At 38.3% G+C, this 22,665-nt stretch overlaps 1 protein-coding gene across 2 annotated transcripts in view; it reads left to right on the top strand.

Annotated features, from left to right (window-relative positions):
• The first annotated feature begins 604 nt into the window (after positions 1 to 604).
• Positions 605 to 22,665, top strand: part of RPRD1A (regulation of nuclear pre-mRNA domain containing 1A) — a 46,655-nt gene continuing 24,594 nt past the window's right edge. The window contains exons 1-6 of one of the 2 annotated variants that reach the window (XM_048938979.1): positions 605 to 970; positions 13,158 to 13,287; positions 14,038 to 14,144; positions 14,227 to 14,321; positions 15,709 to 15,835; positions 15,933 to 16,108. In XM_048938979.1, the coding sequence (XP_048794936.1) occupies positions 820 to 970; positions 13,158 to 13,287; positions 14,038 to 14,144; positions 14,227 to 14,321; positions 15,709 to 15,835; positions 15,933 to 16,108 (786 nt within the window). In that variant the 5' untranslated portion in view covers positions 605 to 819. Of the gene's footprint in view, positions 971 to 8,810; positions 8,872 to 13,157; positions 13,288 to 14,037; positions 14,145 to 14,226; positions 14,322 to 15,708; positions 15,836 to 15,932; positions 16,109 to 22,665 lie in introns of those variants that run through there. The other variant, XM_048938980.1, reaches the window with a different exon arrangement.

Here is a 22,665-nt window from a genome sequence, read left to right as displayed (position 1 = left end):
CAACCCCCCAGTGGAACACCACTAGTGACTGGCTGTCAGCTGCATTTGGATAGTGGAATCCCATCAGAAGATAGTTAATGACAGAGACTTATACAAAATAAAACAACGCACACAAGAAAGAAACCACAGAATTTTAAAGCGTGAGGCCAGACTGATTTGTGAAGGCTGTATTGCAAACACGAAATACTATGTGCCCTGCATCACAACGAGCTTCTTGACCTGTGAGGTTTAAGAAGCTGGTATGTCCAGTTTGCCTCGGGCCTTATTTGGGTCAGTTTTTTGTTATTTCCCAGAACCAAAAGAAGACCTTCCCAACAACTATTATTATTATTATTATTATTATTATTATTTACTCCTTCTTTGCTTTCCACATGTCAGAGCCCTCAGGCCTTGTCAGAGCATCTCCCTAAAAGAGACCACTCAGCCACGCAAGGAACCCAGCCTCGCTGGAGAAAGCGAACGCCCGCGGGCAGCGGCGGTCGCGCACTGAAGCTGCGCGAAACGCAGGGTCAGTCATCACGCTCCGAGAGGGGCGGGATCCGCTCAGCGCCCGCCCCCAACAGCCACCTCTCGGACCTCTGCCGGAAGTGAGGGAAGAAGGAGAAGGGGGGCGGAGCCGGGCGGCTCTCCGGGAGGTTCATCCGCCGCCATTTTGCAGCGCCGGGCCGTCGGACCGCGCGGAAGTGGCGGCCGGCGAGGCGGGAAGGGACGGGGCTCGGCCGGCTCCTCCCCCGCTGGGGCGGAGAGGCGGGGACTGAGCGGGGCCGGGCAGCGCCGCAGCCGCGCTGGTGGGGGTGGCAGGGCCGAGCGGGGCTCGGAATGTCGGCGTTCTCGGAGGCGGCGCTGGAGCGGAAGCTGTCGGAGCTGAGCAACTCGCAGCAGAGCGTGCAGACCCTGAGCTTGTGGCTCATCCATCATCGCAAGCACTCGGCGCTCATCGTCAGCGTGTGGGAGCGGGAGCTGCGGAAAGGTGAGGCTCCGCTGCGGGGTGGGGCCTCCCCCGGGGAGGCGGCTGTGGAAGGAGCGGGCCGGCCTCGGGGCGCGGCTGCCCGGGGAGGGGGTCGGGCTGCGTCGGCCCTCGAGCCCGGGATGGAGGCACGGGGAGAGAAAGGGCGGGCCCGGTGTCTGGGGAGAGCGGAGCTGCAGGGGCGGGTGTGAGCCTCGGGGTGTCAGCGTGCTGGGAGGTGCTGCTCCTCTCTTTTTTCTTCCCCTCCCTTTCCTCCTCCCTCCCTCGGCGAGTTGTTTCTTAGGAGGCCGATGGTTGGCTTCCTCCTCTTACAGAGCAATAGAAGGCAGTGAGAAAAGGGAAAAAGGTGGTATGCGAGGGGTTTAAATACTGGTAGTTAAGGTGCCAGGTCTTGAGTACTCTTTCATCATTAATAACGCTGGTAACTACTGTCTCTTCGTCCCCTTACACCAGCAACTATTCATGTCGGGCAGATGAAGGTGGATGTAGCAGTTCGATGTGTCCTAAAGGATACTTTATTGCCAGCTGGATAGTACTGATGCTAACCTAATAGATGTGTTTATTTCTTTAACTGTATTAAATATTTGGTGTCCAGCATGCAGCCTTAGTTATTTTAATGGTTTTCGTTTTAACAGCAGAGAGCTTTCTGTTCTTTCTGGGGTTGAAATGAAAAAATTGCATGGGAGGCCATTGACCCTCCTAGAAAATAACTTGATCTCAGTTCCTTTAAATATAAGTAAGTCACTTGCAAGAAGCGTGCCTGGCTTTAGAAGATGTTACTGTCTTCCAGTAGCTCACCTTGGATTCTGTTGTTATATAGATCTTTAAAGGGAAAAGTAGGTGGGTAGGTTTTCAAGTAAAGAGGAAAAATAAAGCAAAGTCACAATAGAACTTACGGAAGAGAAACCACTACCTTAGTTTTGAGCATCTAAGAGGGCTGATTGACCTGCAGAAATGATATGTATTAGAATACAAAGAGTGGCTGGTTCATCATTACTTCTCATTTAGAGCACATAACTTCATAGCAGAGTAACTGAACTACCCTTAAAATAATATCTTGAGTATGCAGCAATACTTAACTTTGGAATATAGTATGGAAATAGATTATTATCAGTTCTGTAGGTTTTCAAATGGCTACTGTATTCTTATTTAGGATAGGCTTTTCTGATGAAATGTTGCTTTTTTGAGTTTTTAATCCTGCATTTTTTTTTTCTGTTGTGTTACTGGATATCTTAATCCATAAATTGAATTATTTGAGTCTGTTACAAATGAATTCCTGAAAAGAAATGCATATTTGTTGGTATATTTCATATTAGAGGGGAAGAAAAAAAAAAAACATTTTCAGTGTTTCACTTCGGAAGTGTTTTCTTCATGTTCTGAGAACAAATGAATGAATCTTACATTTCCCAGGGGTCTAGACAAACAGTTTCAATGTCTGGTGCTCTAAAAGATACAAAAAATGTGCCTTAAACTAATCGGCATTCAGCTAGAGGTTTCGTTGTTTGTCTTGATAGTGTGCACAGTACTAGCTCATAAAATGCTCCACTCAACTTCAGCATTAGTATGATTTTCCTGTTACGCTATTTGTGTGATTGAAGAAACAAAATGCTCAAAACATGGCTAAATGCTTAGAGATGTCATTAAGAGACAAAGATAACGATCTTCTTAAAGCAAAGTATTCCCGTGAGCTCTTTTCTTAGCTTTCAGTATCTGGCTTCTACTTGTAAGTCTGTTTTGAAGATGTAGGTCAGGAGCTTCAGAGATGCATAGCTGCTATGAGGGCTGTTCCAAAAGCAGTGCCTCCAACTGCATTATGTTGCCCACAGCGTCAGAGGTGGATGTTGATAGTATGGCAGTAGATGTTGAACCTTCCCACCAATATTCTGTTAAACTTAATTGCTGTATGACAGATGGCAGCAGAGGGGCAGTCTGAGAAAAATGGTGTCTGAAATGGAAGTGCACCTGAAGCAAAGATGCGTCCTTGTATTCCTCCACATGGACAGAATTGCACCTACTAACATTCATTGGCACTTGCTGAACATTGATGGAGACCAACCAGTAGATGTGAGTGCAGTGAGGCAGAGGGTGGTACGTTTCAGCAGTGGCATCAGTGATGTGAAAGACAAGCCACATGCAGCTGTCACACCACAAAATGAAGAGTATCTTGATCAGCTCATCCATGCAAATCAACAGATTACAACCAGGGAACTGTGAACAAAGCTGAATATCAGCTTCAATGTGTTAGAGGTGGCAATGTTGGAATATTGTGAAGTTTGTGCCTGGTGCGTCCTGTGAATGCTCAGTTTCCTACATTGCATCATTACCGGTGAGGTGACGTGGTGTCACCTCCATGAGCTGGAGTCAAAATGGCAAGTGATGGTGACATGTGAATCCCGCATCAAAGAAGAAGTTCAAGATGCAGCTCTTAGCAGGTGAAGTGATTTGTACCATTTTTTGGGATGGGAAAGGTGTGATACTTTTGAATTTCATGGAACCTGGACAGACTATCAACTCTGACTGCTATATTGTGATGCTGTTTAGGGGGGAAGGCACCAACTTCTAGAGCCTGGCCAGAGGAGAAGACAACCTTTTTGTTGCAACCAATTTGAAGATTGTGGAGCATGTTGCCAGTCTTGGCTGGGCTGTCCTGTCGCACCCACAATATCATCTGGATTTGGCGCCTTCCCACTTTCATCTGTTTGGGCTAATGAAACGTGGGCTGCATATGGAGAATGGAGAACTTTCCTAGCAATGACACCATCATAGCAGCTGTGAAACAGTGGGTCGCCTCCACTGGTGCAGATTTTTACAAGTGTGGCACTTTGCTGGCGAAAGTGCATAGCTAATGGTGATGGCTGTGTTGAAAAATAGTGTTTTGTAGGTGAAAGTTTTCTCTGTCAGTTACTGTTACCATGCTCTATTTATCTGTTGTAGTTCCCATGGAAATAAATAGGAGGCATTACTTTTGAAGCGACCTATGTATAGTTATCTTTATCGTCCATTTGCTGAAGTGTCATTCAGCTTTTGCTGCTTCAAACACAATTTTTCTGATGATTTCTTTGGAAGCCAGCCTTCAAGGGTGTGTGAAAAGCATGTCATAACCTTGCTCTGCAGAAAAAAGCTCCTTTCAAGGTCCTGGTCATCTTCTGTGCCATTAAGCAGTATGTAAAGTGTTTCTTTCATATGTTTCACACTCATGTGAAGCTAGCTTGGCTAAAGCGTCACAAAGTTGAGTGCTGGCAGTGATGCCATGAGTAAGTTTAATGCTCCTGACTTGCCCATTCTTCAAGTCATAGAAGTGTGCTTTCTGTCCTATCAGAGTAAGTTGGGCTCTATTTGGGAAACGTGAACACAGATAATTGGTATTGTCTGTTACTGTTGTCACTGTTTTGTCCTGGATGTGAAAGTCAGACCTTGCCTTTTTTGCATTTTATTTCCTTCAGTTGTATCACCTTTTTTAAATTACTGCTCCCTTCTTCAGATCTGCCTTCAAGTCTGTCTCCTTTCAGGCTGGAGAAAGATCATACTACAACATTGCACAGTTGACTGTATTGAACAGAATACAGTGCATTAGTTATTTTTTCCAGATGCTTTCATTTTGTTTAGAAGTCCTTGTTTCAGATGAGATTGCTTGAACTTCTTTAAGATACTCATTAAAACAACTACTAGGTTCATCGTTCTTTCATTCCTAAAATTTGGTGCTAATTTTTTTACTTTCAAAACAGTTGTTGCCTTTACATCATGTTGCAGTGGATGTGAAGAGATGGCATTTCTAATGTGCATCTAACTTAGGCAACCCAAATGCTGGACAACCCTCTGCTAAATCATGTCCCTGTGCACCACATCCAAACGGTTTTTAAACACATCCGGGGATAGTGACTCAACCACCTCTCTGGAAGAGCCTATTCCAGTGCTTAACAATCCTCTTCTGTAAAGAAGTGTTTTCTAATATCCAACCTAAACTTACCCCGGCACAATTTGAGGCTATTTCCCCTCATCCTGTCACCAGTGAGAAGAGACCAACCCCACTCTCACTCTAAGCACCTGTCAGATATTTGAAGAGAGCAATAAAGTCTCCCGACTCAGCCTTTTCTTCCCTAGTTTCCAAGGCCCTAATGTAGGGGGTGGGGCATTGCTGTTTAATGGCTGACTTCTAATGTATGCTAATGAAAGTAACTTTGTCACTTAGAATGAAGCTGTGGCAGAGCTGCTGCCCAGCCTGAGATACTAAGTACTCCTGATTCTTCGTCTGCTTGAAACTACTCAGGTGTGACTCTGGGTACAATGCATTTTAGTACAGGAGTGCCCACCTTCTTGCTTCCCTGGACCATATTGAGTGAAGAGGAATTAGGCTGCATATGAAATATATGATATAGTTAATGTATATAATGTATACGGTTGGACTGATCTTGTAAGTCTTTTCCAACCTTGGTGTTTCTGTGATTCTGTGTGATACAAGTAACAACTTTTATTTTTTGTATTTATTATTAAAAGATAACAAAAAGAAGGCAACGAAAACATAAAACCTGGTGAGTTGGACGTGCGTATTTTAGTGTATGTAGTGTTTCTTTTTTCTTTCCAGCTATGCAGTGTATTAACTGTCTTATTTTTGTGGTTAATGGAAGATAGATCCTTTAGTTCATTGACAGATAAAATAATAAGTATACACCAAATGTATTTGACTTTAATTACAACTGTTACAACAAAGATTTTTCCTATTTTGACAGAAAGCAGGGGTCTTCAGACAACAGTTTTTCTTTGCTAGTGGTTAAACTTTGTTTAATTTTTGTTGAAGGTTTCATGCACCGTGTGGCTTTCCTGTGCTCAAGATGTAACAAAAACACTAATTTACTTCTAAATAGGTAAATTCCCTGGAAAGCTGGTGGCCACGTAAGTGATACTGAGGATCGTATCACAACTTCAGGCTTTTGGCTGTTAGCACTGTATTACTCTGCTAGACTGGATCATGAGTCTGAATTGTTTTGAATTTCATTGTTGATTTATGTAATAAACATATTGATGATGAGGATACTTTTCCAGTACTGCGTTTCTGACATGTTTTACTGATGTCAAAATCTGTTAAGCAGTTTGGATTTCTATTGCAGATTATTCTTTGTCCCCTATACCTCACCACCCTCTCTATAAAAGACTTTTTTCCTTGTGTCCAACTTAAATCTACCCTCTTAAAAATGGCTTGAAGCCATTTCTCCTTGTTCTCCATAGACCCTGCTGAAGAGTCTGTCCTCTTCTTTCCTGTGGCCCTCCCTTTAGATACTGAAAGGCCACTATCTTGACAGTTGAATTTAGTTGAGTCTTAAGCTTGCTTTTAGTTATGTAGGACTAGTTAATTATAATTATATTAATCATAATGTGAATGCATCAACCAAAACTGAAATGCACATAATGGACCCATTAAACCTGTAGATGTTATGTGCTCTTAAAGGGATTGTCTTACAGGGTGTTGTTTAACTACATAGTGGCAATGCACATATACTACTGTTGTTTAAGCCTGCAGCTACTGATTGCCTGCTGAAAAAACCCCTAGGAGCATTTTAAAGAGGCTCTTCTGAATGGGAGACAAAAACTTTTTTTTTTTTTTTTGTATTTGCAGATTAGATATATTTTCTTGTATCTGTCTGTTCTTTCCAGATTTCAGGATTCTTGGCACCTGTAGATGGTTGGTTGTATGGTTATTATTATTTTTTTTTTAATTGGAACTTCAATTCCATAATTCAGTATCAGGTTTCTAGGGAGTGGTAAGTACTTGTTCAGTACGCTTGCTCTCGTGCTTGTGGAAATTGCTAAAGGTTTGACTTTGGAGGAAACAACCATGGTGCTTCTTATTTCATGCTCCAGTTAGTTACATTTAATACCTTCTTTACTGTAAACTCATTTTCTTTTAGCTTTTCTAAGTTCAGTTATGTCACACTTGATATTTACATCCTAATGATTTCTTAATAGATTTGTTGCATATTGTCCTTAATTTCACGTTCAGATATGTTTCCTGAGAGCGAGAGCCTGACAGGGCATCTCTTAGATCAGTCAATCTCAGAAATAGATGCTGAAACTCCACATTAGCAACTGATTTTTTGTTTTGGCTGTCACCTCTTTCACAACCTGATCTTTGTCTTCACTGCAAAGCTTATCCAGGTTCTAAGAACCATTGTATATCTTCTTTGAGACAGCTGAAGCTTATGCTGGTACGTAGGGTTATATTTTTATCATTTGAACAGCAGGTAAAATGATAGTCAAGTTATGTTATATAGTTATATAACTCAAGATAGTTATGCTCAAGCTCTTTTCTGTGTGTGCGATGAAGTCATTCAGTGGTGTAAGAAGCAAATATTTTTGCTTATTTCTAATTTTTATTTTTGTATTTGTCTGCAGCTGCTGCTGGGACATATGCTTGTGTTTGGACCCTCGCTCATTCTAGCTGTTGGCATTGATGCAGTGTATTTTTCTGAACCTTGTATCTGTTGTAGCAGTTGCTCAATGCTCCAGAAAATTGTAAGGTCATGGTGTGCAGATTGAGAAGGCCAAGCAACACTGAAAGTATGTTTGAAGGTTGTGCTATATCTGCATTGCTGTGATACTGCTTTGGAGCAGGAGCACAAGTGAAAGTGATGAAAATGCGTTGCCTTGCAGAGGTGAAGAAAACTTCAGTAAACAGGTTCCTGATTTTAAGGTTGTTATTTTCTGTAGTAGGTAATATAGTTTTTCTTCCAAAAGAGGGAATCTTCTGATGGCTTTGAAGGTGTTTTACTTAATGGTGGCATTGTTGTCATCAGTTAATGTAGCACCCCTAAGAAAATAAACAAATTTCTTTTTTTCTTTCTGTTTAAAAAAAAAAAAAAACAAATCAAAAAACAAAGCATTATGGCTGACTGATTTTACTAGTTTAGTAGGTGTTTTTGAGAAGGATAAGATATTTAAGGTGGGATACTTGTGGGAATCCAAACAAAGCTTCTCTTCTTTACAAAAAGGATCAGAGATTGACTAGAAGCAGATATTCAAGGTGAATACTTGTTGCTAAGTTAGAAAATGGTATTTGCTACGTATGTGCTTTATAAAAATAATGTGTTCATGTGCAGTAGATTGGTAGTGTAGGAAGCCTTCTCATATTTCATTGTATAATGCAACTTGTCTGGCTGAATATCTTCTACTAGCATTTAAGAATGTAATGTGTACAAGCATATATTTACAACTGCACCATTTGTATCCTGATATCTTCACTGAACCTGCCTGGCTTTTGTAATTCTGGTTCTGAATATGTAATTTCAGTGATTAAAAAAAAATAAAAATAAAAATATGAATTTCCCTATCCTAAAACTGTTGATTTACCTCCATTTTGACATTGTCCCAGCCAGGCAGTGAAGGAATTAACTTGATTCTTATATTCAGGCAATTCAAGATATACAAAGTGCTACAGGAACATTTCTGCAGAATGACTGTGTTGGAATGGTTTATTTGGTTTGTGACTGTCTCTCTTCTGTCCCTGTTGTAATTGAATGCTGGTGGCCTCTTTCCCAGCTGTGACTGTAGGCTGTTTCCTTTCACTATTAGCCTCCAAACCCAAAGCTAGATACCTGGACCATCAAACCTTGGACATGCATTGTGTAGGTAATACCCACTTAGAAAAGGAAGGACAATGATTCTTAAACCTTGATCATGTTCAACAGGAGAATTATATGAGTTTGCAGTATTGCACACTTGCTTAAACTTTTTCATGATAGAAGGTTAATGAGTTTTCAGTTTATGTGCTGGTCTTATAACAGCACTTCTGTGGGTTACCTTATCTTTAAATGTTCTTTTCTGATGATGGCCTCTTGAATTACTTTTTACAGATGTGCATTCAATCATGGCTTCAGAAAGTGCTGCCTTAGTCAGCTTGCTTGAATACTCAGGTTAGTTCACAGTGAGATTGCACTCAAGTTTCAGTGCTGTTTAATTTGAAAAGATAAGCTGGTACAAAAAGCTTGAATGATTGTCAGGTATGTAGGAAGATGTCATTCATACTCTCATGAAAAGATACAAAGTATGTTATGACACAGGAAATGACCTGGGGATTTGGGGAGAAGTGCTGACATTGTTACACTCTGCTGCATATCTGTGGACTAACGTAATTCAAAAGAAATTAAATGAAATTCTTATCTAAAACTGTATTAGAGGACTTCAGTAAAAAAAAAAAAGTGGTTAGAGCTGTTAATTGATGTGGGCTTTTAGCTTACTGTTGCTCTTTTTCTCAAAACCTCTTGTTAAATATTACTTTCAGTTGAGGTCAGTTGACATAGCAAAACCATTAACGTTTTCAGATGGGTCAGTGGTCCATTAACTTGTAATGCATTTTAAGTGAAAATCTGTGCTGCCTACATGCTTTTTTTTTTTTTATTATTATTATTATACTATTTGGATATTTTTTTCTGATATGTCTGGGGCGGCACATACTCATGGGTGTACTGGAAGGAGTCCAGCAGGGTGCCATCAAGGTGATCAGGGGAGTGAACACCTTCCCTGGGTGTAGAGAGTGAGGGAGTTGGGACTGTTCAGCTTGAGAAGAGGAGCCTCGGAATTTCATCAGTGTCTAAAAGGCCTAAAGGGGCTGGTGCATGGAAGATGGAGCCAGGCTCTTTTAAGTGGTGCCCCGCACCAGGAGAAGAGACAACAGGTAGAAATTGAAACACATGAGGTTCTCTCTGAGCATGAGGCACTTCTGTGCTGTGTGGGTGCCATAGCACTGGCACAGGTTTCCCAGAGAGGCTGTAGATTCTCCTCCTTGAAGATTTTCAGAAGTATCCTGGACATGGGCCTGATCACTGTGCTCTGGATAGCCCTGCTAGAGCAGAGGTTTGGAGCAGGTGGACCCAGAGGGCCCTGCCAACCTCAGCCATGCTGTGAGTCTCTGAAGTATCTTTCAGTTCTAGGGAAGCAGGGGTAAAACAGCATGAAACAAATGGGTCTGTTTCTAGTAATCTTCATGGGAGCTCAGTTTCCAGTGCTGGAAGGTAAACCTGGAGAAGACAGATAAGTGTAATTATTGATGACCAGAGTTAACCTAAGTGAACGTGACCATCATACTGCCTTACTGGGTAAATTCCTTCCCAGAGTACTGGTTTCTTGCACTGAAGTGATGGCTTTTGGGCATCACAGTTCTCCAAGTATTGTGGGCTCAAGCATGCAATGCCAGGGGATCTTTGTTGGACTGGAAGAGAGCCAGGAGACCCTAAGCAAGATTAAGAAGTATGTGTTCCTAAGAGGCATAGATCACCCAAAGTTAAAACTTGGTAATGAAGATGCAAAGTCTCTCTGGGGTTGCTGCCTTATTATCTTAGTTGCAGGTGAAATATCATGAGTATCTGCAGAGTATTCAGTGCAATTAAATGTAAGGTATATTTTTGAAGCAGGCTGCCAGGTGTTGACTCTCATAAGTGTCATTATGAATGCTTTAAGAGAAATCTACCCTTATACCAGCCAGCACTATGGGCCTGTTAAAAGATATCAGAATCTGGTGCTTCTGTGAGCTGCTTTGGTGACTGTGGAAGGGGGAAGGTGTTAAATCTGAGATAAGTAGAAGAGTTATGTGAACACTGCACAGAGTTTCTGAAAATGGCAATCAGTCCAACCTGCATTCATAATAATTTAATGTTTGCAGACTGTACTGTTAGTGTACCAATGACTCTATGGGCTAGTTACTTTTAGCACTGTATGGTCTAGCATTATATACCATGCAGTCCTCCATTAGCCTAAGATCATACACAGCTTTCTTTCATTTCCTTTTAACAGTGCTTTTTTCTACTAACTTTGCCTGGCACCGAGGACACTTCTTTTTGTTTAAATATGCAAACTGCTCTGTGATCTATCTTGGTATATCAAATCCCAGGGTGTAAAGTTATCATCACTGTTGCTGAAGAGAGATGCTTTAAACAGAATTTTTTAGAATAGGTCTAGTCTGGGATTTAATTTTGTATTTTAGGCTTCAGTAGTTGATTTACTGTCATGGTAGCAAAATAGAACACCTTGTTTTTCTCAGCTGAGAATTGTCAACCCCATTTGCGTATTTGTGTGTGAGGCAGAGTGATAGTAGGCCAGTATGTAACTCCTGAAGATTTAGAAGTTGAAAGGAACCCTTCTAGAGATAGGTATACATTTTAAGCCTTCAGTTTTGCACATAGCATTCTTACAACAGGAAGAATTAGATTTTACTTTGCAATACTTCTTATGAACGTAAAGGTGGAATTCATAAAGGCTGGGTTTCTATGCAAAGCCAGAGCAGGCTTAACAGTATTTTAAGGATCTTTGTTTACTTAATATATATCTGTTACAATTAAGCAGCAGAGAGAGACTGAAAAAGTAATACTAGAGGAAACAAACTTGAAAGTGAAATTGAGTTTTAGCATGCTCTTTGCAAACACTATGCACTGGTCTGCTTATTGTAGAGAACAAAGTATGGTCTTTTTGAGAATTGCAGCCACTTGATTTCAAAGCGCTGCATGCATCTCCAGTCTTTCTTTCATGACTCAGGTGATTTGGTTACTTGCTGAAGGCAAGAAGGTGAGATCTGTCACAAATAAGTTGCAACACTGAGGACTGAAACATCGTTTTTTCTATGAAAGGGGCAGACAAGGTCCTAACCTTCCTGCAGTTCAGAGCTTGTAGTATATGGTGAGCTATCTCCTTCATTAGAATTGTAGTCCTAATTCTTAGTTCCTTTGAGAAACTGGGGGGGAACTGGGGTCAGCTCTAAGAAGTGATTTATTTTGTTGCAGCTGTAAGACAAACTGTTTTTTCTAAGACTCCCTTTTTGAATAGTTCAAATCTTTCTAGGTGTTAGAACTGTGATTTACCTGCAACATAGATAGAAGATGTGTTACTGTATTTCCAGATAGGTGCTTTTTTACTTTTAATACAGTTTTTTTTTTTTTTTTTCAAGGTGTCCAAATTTCTATTTGCTTGGACAGACACGTCCACCAAGTTTATAGGAAACGATCAATATTCTATGCAGAAATCCCTCACAGGAGTCTTGCTGTAGTGCAGAATTCCACTTAGAGTAGAATTATCTCGGCATTGATTTTGTGTATGTGTGTAAAATGTGTGGTTCTCTGGTTTGTTTGAGAGATTGGAATGAAGACTAGCAAAATAAAATCGTCCTGGGAACTGAATGGGAGTTCAAAAGAATAAATATAAAAATTTCTAGATTGTTTTTTACAACTGTGCTTGAAAGGGTAGAAACTATTAAATCTTTTCCTTCCTCAAGAGAAACTACCTTTTAAAGAGAGAGCATGCATACTGAGTTTGTATGGTAGTTACAGATATTGAAGAGTTTTCTGTTAATAACACAAGATTAGAAGAATTGAAATAAAACTTGCAGCTCTGAAGAAATCCAAAAACTCATGAAAACTAGATCAGGTGTGATGGTAAATTAAAATAACTGAATAAAAATGGAAAATACATGAGGTGGAAGCTTTCATTCTATTGCAGATTGATGAGATAGGGGTGAAATGCTTAAAGTGCTTGGAAAGAGAGCTACAGCAGTCAGAAAGCAATTTTTGAAAATGTTTTCATGAGGTTACAGCTGCATGCACTTAAATGTTTTAGTGATCAGGCAGTGAGTGGAGTATCAAAGTAGCATGGAGAACTTGATTAAAAATTGACTATTCAGTTTGCTCAAACATGAAAATGAGGAGTTGTCATATAAGACTGAGTGAAGTTCAAACCAGAAACGTGGTGTTCATGTGAATGATAGTGGACCTGTACAGCTCCTTGTTCAGTGGGAGTAAGAAACTCATGTTGTCTCCAAGGTGAACTGAAGTTCTTGGAAGAAATCGATGAAGGCTTCCAAATAATCTATGTACATCAGGCTCAGGAAAACACCTGAAAGCCTGAAGAACACTTTTTTTATATACTTGCTTCCAGAAATAGAGCTAGAGGGAACTTGTGTCACAAAGGAAGAGGAAGAATGTGAGCTAACAGTTGTGCAGAAGAAAAAAAAAAAATTAGTGTGTGACCAAGATCTCTGCATTTATAAATACAAAATTGAAATGAAATATTGTGATAATGAGAGTAGGAAAAAGACCATTTAATTTGGCTTTTGCAATTATATAGCAAAGGAAGAACAGATGTTCTGGATAAACTGGTGTTTCTAATTATGTATTTCTAATATTCTGTTTTATTTATTGTTCTCTTTTTTTATTAGCAAAACCAAATAGGAAGCTGACATTCCTGTACTTGGCCAATGATGTCATACAGAACAGCAAAAGGAAAGGACCGGAGTTTACAAAAGACTTTGCTCCAGTAATAGTGGAGGCTTTTAAGCATGTTTCAAGGTAGAGTATGCTGTTATGTGTAGTGCCCTTCATTGTATTTTAGCAGATTAGTTTTCCGTTCATCCATTTAACCCAGGTAGTCCTTGTCTGCTAATGCTGTACTCGGAAGTCTCGTTAATACTTCTAATGTTCTTTTGATCTTGAGTAATCTTAATGCTGTTAGATAAAGTTATGTAGTAAACTCATCTGTGTTTAATCATTTTTCCCTCAGAAAACTTAGAAGTGCCTTATTTTAAGATTTTCTGTCTGCATTTATATGCTACATCAATCTGGTATGTCTCATTACTGGTGTTTGTGATTTTTTTTATTTTTCTTTTTAGCTGGCTATTCTATTTTTTTAATTCTATTTTTATTATTTTATTATTTTATTCTATTTTTATTTAGCTGGCTATTGTATTAGAACAATGGTAGAACTTAGGTACAGCATTATTTTCATATAGTGCTCTAGAGCAGTTAATAAAAAAAAAAGCAGTGCAGCTTTTGCATAATGGGAGTGCAGACATACAATGGATTGAGCAAACTAAAATAGAAACAGGGGATTGGGCACTCAGTTTTTGTTGCTGTTGGTGCCCTTGCTGAAACACCTTGCACTGGTCTTTTTTGTAAACTGGGGCTTCGATATTTTCTGATGTTATTGAACTTTCCATACTTTAAGGTGTGCCAAGATCCTTCTGTGAAAGATAATCATACTGTAGTGCAACTGTGATGTATTTTCACCTTGTGTTCATTTTTCTTTTTTTCTTGTTACAGTGAGTCTGATGAAAGTTGTAAAAAGCACCTTGGCCGAGTGCTCTCTATCTGGGAAGAAAGGTCTGTTTATGAAAATGATGTATTAGAACAACTTAGGCAAGCTTTGTGTAAGTATTTTGTTTACTTATGAAAATACAGCACCTTGTTTGATGAGTCAGAGAAATCAAATTTCAGTTTGTTTTCATTTAGATGGAGACAGAAAGGTGAAGAAGCGTACGTATGAACAAATAAAAATTGATGAAAATAACTGTTCACCTCGAAGTTCTCCTACTGACCCTCCACAGGTAAAACAACATTTATAAAAATTCTGTTTTTGCATATAGTTTTGTAGATAATTTTTCAGGTGCTCTTATTTTTGGATGGCCTCTGCTTTTCCTTTTAATAAGTTACTTCTATGGACAGGGATGACTGCACCCCTTTCTTTAGTGCAAGTGGCTGAACTACGTCCCAATAGCATACAAGATTTCCCCAGTCTATGGTTAGTTGTATTTTGTGACCCATATTAGCTTTTAGCTTTGTAAGGAGAAACTGCTGTGCTTTTTACCTGTCCATGCAACCTTGAGGCAAGATGAATCTTACTGGCTTCATCAGTTTGTTTCCTGACGATACCTCTTGCTGGAAGTCTTCGTTCTTCTGTGGAAAAGGTAGCTTAACATTTACACTGATTTTTTTTCTTAGGAGTATAAAGGAACCATTGGCTCTGTAACACCTTCTAACATTGAAGCTTCTGAAAAGTAATGTAAAAATTAGCCTGTTACTTGCTATCCCTTTGTGAAGTGTAATCCACCAAAGGTTGTGGACTGTGTTTAACTTCAGGCCTCATGAAACTTCTTTCTTGAAGTACTTCAGGTTACAAGTTGGAGCTGAGATATTGAACGTGCTGTTACTTCAATAAGATAGACACAAAGACAAAAAAAATGTGTGAACTGTATACCATATTCCGCCCATTTTAGAATTTTAGCATTAGCTTTGATAATGTTTTAGGTTCTCTTTTGATTTCTGGCGTGGTAATAAATAACACGTGTAATTGGAATAAGATTTGTAGCATTTAACAATAAAATATCTTTCAGTGTTGCAGTCATGATGCTTGAGTAGGTTCTTTTCTATTTTGCCTGACTTTCTTTTTTGCTCTGACTTCTAAAATTTGGTGTTTTTTTTTTTTGTTTTTTGTTTTTTTTGTTTGTTTTTTTTTTTTGCTACTGTCTCATTTCAAAAGGTTTTTGTTATAGCAAGGAATGACTCCTGAACTAATCGTGATTTAGTGTGTTTCTATTTAACAGCTTACTTCCAAAAGAAGTTTGCTGATCTAGTCTGGAGTAGTGAGGTAAAAGTATAAGAAAATAGTTTTTAAAATGTGTATAAAATAAAAGGTACTGTAAGATAATAATTACTGTCAAAAATAAAATATAAGTAGACCTATGCCAAGAACTTCAATGAAAAATCTGTTTTAGAGAAGTGACCTATAAAAGTAAGGAATGCTGCAACATTTGTTTGTTTGATTTTTTTTTTTTTTTTTTTTTTTGTCTGAAAGGGAATAGAGTGTTGATATGATACTGATATAAATGCTTTTAAAAACACTGTTAAATTGATTCCATAACCTTGTTGTGAAATACTGTTTTATAGTAGGATTTCTTTATTTAAACTAGTCTTCAATCTTGCATGCTTTTTCAGACCATGGATCTCATTAGAGCATTGCAAGAACTAGAAAATGCTGCTTCTGGGGATGCAGCAGTTCATCAGAGGATAGCTTCTTTGCCTTTAGAGGTCCAAGATGTGTCCCTGTTAGACAGGATAACAGGTGAGGGCTGAGGGTCCAGTAACTGAAATGCTCTTATGCAAACTCAATGACATAGAATGAAGTCATGCTTTACCTGTTTCTCTCTGCTTACTTTTAGACAAGGAATCTGGAGAGCAACTTTCCAAAATGGTAGACGATGCATGTATGTTGCTGGCGGATTACAATGGCAGGTTGGCAGCTGAAATAGATGATAGGAAACAGCTAACTCGAATGTTGTCAGACTTTCTACGATGTCAAAAAGAATTTCTTGCAGAGAAGGAACATAAGCTGGAAGTGCGTATTGTTTTGTTTTAGTCCATTCTTTTGACAAAGCTTGATCTTGCAAATGTTTTTAGCTTGCCTAAACAACTTTTCTCTTCAAAGGGAAATACCAGCTAGATCTTTGTTTCCAGCACGTTCTTAACAAGATTTCTTTGGCACTCACATTCTAACTTTATTAAATCAGCAGAACAGTAGGTAATATTACAGTTGTGATCATTTCAGTGTTTGTCTTTGTTTTTTAGCATGTTCAGTCTGCGTGATAAGTAAAGGCTTAGTTTTATTTGTGCAGGTAGAAAGTCTTATCCTTAGCAGTACGAACTTAATTCTTCACAGAATACGATTTTTCTTGTTCTTCTCATTGTTGTAAGTTTTAGCTATGTATTATAGGCTTATTTTCCTTTTTGTGAAGAGGATTGATCTTTCTGATAATAGTGTGTTTGTGACGTTGCTTACAGAATAAGAATTTAATTACTGGATTCAGCGTAACTTTTTAACCTGACTCAAAGATACATTAGTAAAAAACACTTCTAGGTTTCGCAGCATCAATTACAGCTGGCTGTCAGCATTCCAGCAGCAGGGGGCAGTAGAATAGGACAAATAAGTAATAAAAGAAGGGTAAAGATTGAACAGATCAATGTGAATGGATGATCCGAAGTTATTCCAGTGCTTACTGTTACCAGTCACCAGTTTTCCTTGCCTACTGTGTAATAACTGCCAAGACTGCTGGTGCATTCTACACCTTTCATAAATAGGTCATAATTTCATGTCTGTTCCTTCCCCAAATCCATTATCTGAAATTTGAGATGTAGGTTCAAGCCCTAACTTGGATGTTACGGCAGTAAAATTGAAACTGCATCATTTTGCAAGGGGAAGTAGCTGTACAGTTGTAATGTCCTGTAATTGTTGCATATGCATGTAGTCCTTATGTGGTACACAAATTAATTGCTTTTCAGGTCTCATCTGTAACAGGCCTATCATGAAAGATTTCTTCACACTGTGGTTTCTTTACTGTTTTGTAACATTATAACTTGAACTCAAGTTTTGTAGTGTCTTGGTTCAGGAAAACACTGGTGATATGTCTGAAGTTGTCTTTCCTAGAGTACTGTTTCCTGACCTTTGCTCTTGTGCCTCACAGAAAAGCAGTTGATGAAGGTTTTTCCTGTCAGCTTCACTGTATTTGTCCTTACCTGAGGGAAGAATATCAACCAACTTCATGTAAGATAGATGGTATGCATGATAGTTTTAACTACAGTAGCAAATGATCCAGCTGCTCAATGGAACCTGAAAGAACAGGAAACCTTAAGCTTTTCATCACCTGCTCTATCTTCCATGTGTGTATATAATGTGTTTGAAGGACACAGTCCCACTGTAGTACTTTGGGAACAATCGTCATCTTTTTGTAGATTCTTACCTGCAATTACACCTATTTAGGTATAGGCTACTGATTTAGTGAATTGCTTGAAAGGTAGTGACTTTAGTCCTTCAGACAAGTTGATACTTCTGTGGAAGCCAGATAATTAAGAATTGCAAATGGAGTGCAACTTTGAACATGTTTCACTCTTGTTGGCAGTTTTCAACAAATACAAAATGGTTTAACTTCCCAATATTGCTAGGTCAGTGAGTTCACATAAGAAAAGTAGCTTTAAGAAAAGTAGTCATAGTTCATTACTAGTACCCATGCTGCCAAGGTCTTTAAACTGAGTTGCTTGGCAAAATTATTTAAATAGCTAAAGAATCTTATTCCAATACAGCACACTTTTAGTTTTGGACTGGTTTCAGTGGCCTTTCCTTACAAAGGAGAAAATAGTAGTCTACAGTGGTTTTTTGTTTTTTGTTTTTTGTTTTTTGTTTTTTGTTTTTTGTTTTTTTTTTTTTTAAAACAAATGAAGTTCTAGGATGCTGAGGTATACCCTAAGAATGTTTTTAGACTGATCATTGTGGTATAAATACAAGCGACTAAAAAAAAAAAACACCTGAAAAAGGTAGTGTTATCTTAAGGTGCTAATAAAAAAGCTGAGAGATAGGAAAAACACAACAAATCTTAGAAATTGAACTTCTAAACTTGTGTTGAGGTGAGTGAAGTGACTTCTTTTATACTCACTACCAGTAGTGCCTTTTAGTTTGTGAACTGCAGGCTGATTAACATTCTGAAGCTTTGAAGACATGTTGATTTTGCATTTCATGATAATGTCCATAGTCAGTGGACTGAATTTCTCTATTTGTATTCTCTTTAAGGAGTGGATATTCTCTGGTGTAAATACCAATTGCCTGCAGCTAGATATGTTCATTTTATCAAGCAAGGACTGTATTTTTGCAGTCTTAGGAAGCACCGTATCTCATACTGAACCTTATTTTTTGGCTTGAGATGTGAAATAGCACTGGAAAAAGGGAGTTGTTTGAGAACATATTTCCTGAACTGTATGTTTGTAGACTTTGACTTCCAAACTGAATTTCTGATGAAAGTCATCTGTTCTAGACAAGGACAGTTCTTTTGTTAACAAATCTTCTGACTATTGATATTCTTTTGAGCATAACATGCTTTCTGGGTAGTAACATAGGAAGCAGTTAATTCTTGATGAATTAGTATTATCTATCTGTCAGTATTTTTGAGATCCTACCCAACTGCTGTGTCCAACACCCAGTTGTGTTTACAAACAAGTGGTTATATTATTTTTGATTTCTAGAAATGTCACCTGCTGTTGACCTGGTTTAAAAGTATTTAGATTAGCATTTCCAGAGAACCTTCACTGTCTTCAAATTTTGGACTAGGGCTTTTTAAACCTAAATTTGCAGGTTTTTTTTTGTTAACATTCTGAAGCAAATTTACAGGTAAGTAATTTGTAGTAACCAAGCTTTGCATGAGTACAGGAAATTTTGACAACAAATAAATACATGGGCTGTCATGTCTGCATCAAAAGTTAACCATACTGCTTAGTAGGTGAATTTCATAACTCTACTGTGGGTAAGTAGTATTGTTTTTAACTCTTAAGTCATTTTTCTTTAACATCTGTCTAGCTTCTGTTGCAGGTGGTGGCCCTGGACCTATCTTCTAATGATGTCACCATCCCTTAGTATACACATCCTGCTAAAAATAAATTTAAGAATTAAAATCTTGTATTGTCTGTTGTTTTTGGAAACTAAAGGGGAGGAATTCTTTAACTACTCATGCTAAACCTCTGCTATTGTTGTCTATCTTCTCACAAACATTACTGAATTTATACCTGGTCACAAACAATACTGAACTTAGGCATGAGATGGATAAGTAGTTATCAGAGCCATTCTTTTTTCTTGAAGACCAAAGCTTTCACATGATTGTTCCTGAAATTTGGAAGTTTGGTTAAATCATTTGAAGTCCCAGATGCAGAAATCTGAATGTGGCTTGTGTTGAAATCACCTTTACCCAAAGCAAAGTGCTGTGAAAACGGGACTTTCAGACTTCAGCTTTTTAACCTACACCATTACTTACTTGACTTAATTGAACGTTAGAAATAAGTGATGGATATAGAGCTTATTCATCATAAGCACAGTAAAGAACATTCATTTTATTGTTGGAAATTATTTTGTATGTAGCAGAAAAGGTGTATTTTACAATTGCTTTTATGCCCCTTCTGGAAACTCCCCCAAATTTAGGATTCTTCTAAAGATTCTTCACCTTTGTTTTGTAAGATTTTTTTATTTTTTTTTTTTTCTTTTTAATGAAGTAAAAAGAAGGTTCAGGGTGCTGTAATTTTATCTGGACCAGGCTGCCCAGGGAGGCTGTGGAGTCTCCTTCTCTGGTGATACTCAAGACCCGCCTGGACACCTACTTGTGCAACCTGGTGTAGGGAACCTGCTTTGGCAGGGGGGTTGGACTCGATGATCTCTGGAGGTCCCTTCCAACCCCTACGATTCTGTGATTCTGTGATCTAGAAATTTGCATAAGATTTATAGACAGGTGTTATTATTCCTGAACTTAAAAATGGAAATTCTTGCAGAAAGAGTCTGTAAGAATTTTTTTTTTTTTTTTTTTTTTTTTTCCAGAGCTTTGAGGACTAATATTTCCTGTTTTCTACTTGTTTGATTCACTCCTCCCTTCCTGCCTCCTTGTTGAGCCCCTGTACTGCCCCGTTCCCTTTCCCTGGCATTTGAACAGAAGTGTTTGTTAGTCCATCGACCTCACTGAAGCCTGGGAAGGAGCTATTTATGTTGAGCAGGAACAGAGAAGGAGCAATACAGAACCTAATGCCTAGGTGCCCTCGTTTCCATGTGGTTTTGGAAAAAAATTGTCCTATAGACATTCTGAATGTAACGTGGCCTTAGAAATACAAGGGTGTCAGGATTGATTGATTTTACTGTTGCTTTGCTTTTGCGTTTTCTACAATGTCATTGATTACAGAGTAGATAGACTCTTACTAGATTTCAAATAACATCTTTGATAATGCAAAATCTTCTACGATGCAGGCATTAGCAGAAAGTAACACCTTTTTTCTTAAAAAAAAAAAAAAAAAAAAAAAAAAAAAGAGGAGGTTATGTTGATTTTTTTTTTTTTTTGTTTGTTTAGAAATATAACATTGCTACACTTAGCATATTCTGGATGACTGAGATTTTTTTTTCATAAGGTTTGTAGCTGCTTACATCTTAAATTTGGAAACATTCTTATGAAATCCAAGTTGTTATGGAGGAAGTGCTCTGCTGGGAGGCCTTCTGTGATTCAGCAGATTACATTTAATTAAGATGTCTGATTTTGTTTTCTTGCATTCCTTATTTTATACAGTATGTAAACAGTATTCACATCCTTACACTCACACATCTGTTTATAATTGTGGTTACTTAGCATATAATATGCTCAATTATTTGCACTTTTATTTTATGATTGAGCTTTATAGCTCAGTATAACTTGTGTTCTTGGGAAATTTAATTTTGTTGTTGAATTTTATGGGTAAAATGTAGCTTTGGAGTAAAAGGATTTTTTTGCTCTCTTCGTTTCCAGGTTAATGGTTAATGGCAAAAAAACATTAAGCTATGAATTTAAGGGTAGTAGTGGTGTATTATAACAGACTTTGGTTTTCAGGTTTGTTTTTTTTTTTTTTTCCTTAGTGCAAGACTGGTCTACTGATTTCTTCTACTGTGGCTTTAGTTAGCATTAGGGGCATCACAGGATCTTGTGCTTTTTTTTTTTTTTTTCCTCATACTTACTTAGTACCTTTTGTATATAAGCTTGTTTCTTTCTGCGTTAAATGAACTTAGAATGCCACGTTCAATCATATACTTTTCAAATCCACTTGGAGTAATTGGGTTTAATTCCTAAACCTTGCAGCCAGGCAGCTGAAGTGTTCTCCTGTCCTTTGGTTGAAGGTGAGGAAGGCTGATTTGTAGCACGAACTACACTGCTTTCTACACTGTAGCACAGTGTAGCACGATTCTACACTGCTTTTTGTTCTAGGGTGGAGCCTTCTCTGCAGCATTGTAGATGATCTGTAAATTCCTAACTGTGGCAGAACTGCAGTATCTCGAGTTAATCTTGAATTAGAACTGAACTGTGCTGTAATGGTTATTAATAATGCAGTGATTACAGAGCTATTAGTTGGGAAATATTAGGAATTTATCAAGGTGTATCCGTACTAATCAGGACTGTTTTGAGTATTCTAGATCATCTGATACTTTCTTGGAAACAAGTCTCTGTGTAAGTAGTGATAGACAGATGTTGTTCTCTGTTGTGGTCTGTTTTGACATTTTCAATCATATTCATTTCTGTTCAGGGTTGAAGCTTAAGGAATTTAATCTGGCTTGAGAATGCCTTCAGTTCAGGATTGTACACGATTTCTGCAGAAAGAGATAATTGAATGGAGGAGAATGGGATGTTGGACCCCTTTGTAAAAGCAAAGAGGCTTCATCAGATTTTCTTTGATGTTGGCCCAGAAAATAGTCTTCACTGTAATTTATTTGTTTTGTCTTTTGAGGAATGTTTGTAGCCATGATCCATCAGGAGAAGATTGTAGAGCAAGGATCTCTAATAAATAGATTCACTTTATTCTAGTTCTCCTTATAGGCTGTACAAAATGGAATTGGATTCAGAAACAGACTACTGTGTTTAGAGACTTCTGTAGGCCAGTTCAATGCCCTTCATACGTTCACCTTGACAGTTTGAGACGCTTCATGAAACGTAAATTTTTTGAAGTTCTAGTCATCTTAAAGTTTAGTTAAACAATGCAAGTCGTTTACTGAATATAGCCACTGATGGTCAGAGAAAAATAAAATCCAGTGAGCTTATTGGCTTGTATTACCAGAAGGTGATTGGAAAGAATTCAGCAATTGCTACAGTACCCAAAGTTTACTTGAAGTTAAAATATTTGAAGGAAATGGTTTAAAGCAAGATAGACACATCTGTTATATATGGAAGAAGTAGCTAAGTATGTTTACAAAATTGCTTTTTTTTTTTTTTTTTTTTTTTTAATGTAGTTGTTTGTATGTTTCCGTAAGCGTTTTATATCTCTACCAAAAAGCAGCAGAATGAAGTTGAAGAAGTGAGATTTTGTAGAACTAATTTACTGGATTGGAGTGGAGAACAGCAGCTCTTAGGTCCAGTACAA

This window comes from Lagopus muta, chromosome 3, assembly GCF_023343835.1.
Source record: "Lagopus muta isolate bLagMut1 chromosome 3, bLagMut1 primary, whole genome shotgun sequence".
NCBI lineage: Eukaryota > Metazoa > Chordata > Aves > Galliformes > Phasianidae > Lagopus > Lagopus muta.
This window is presented reverse-complemented; position numbering and strand designations above follow the sequence as displayed.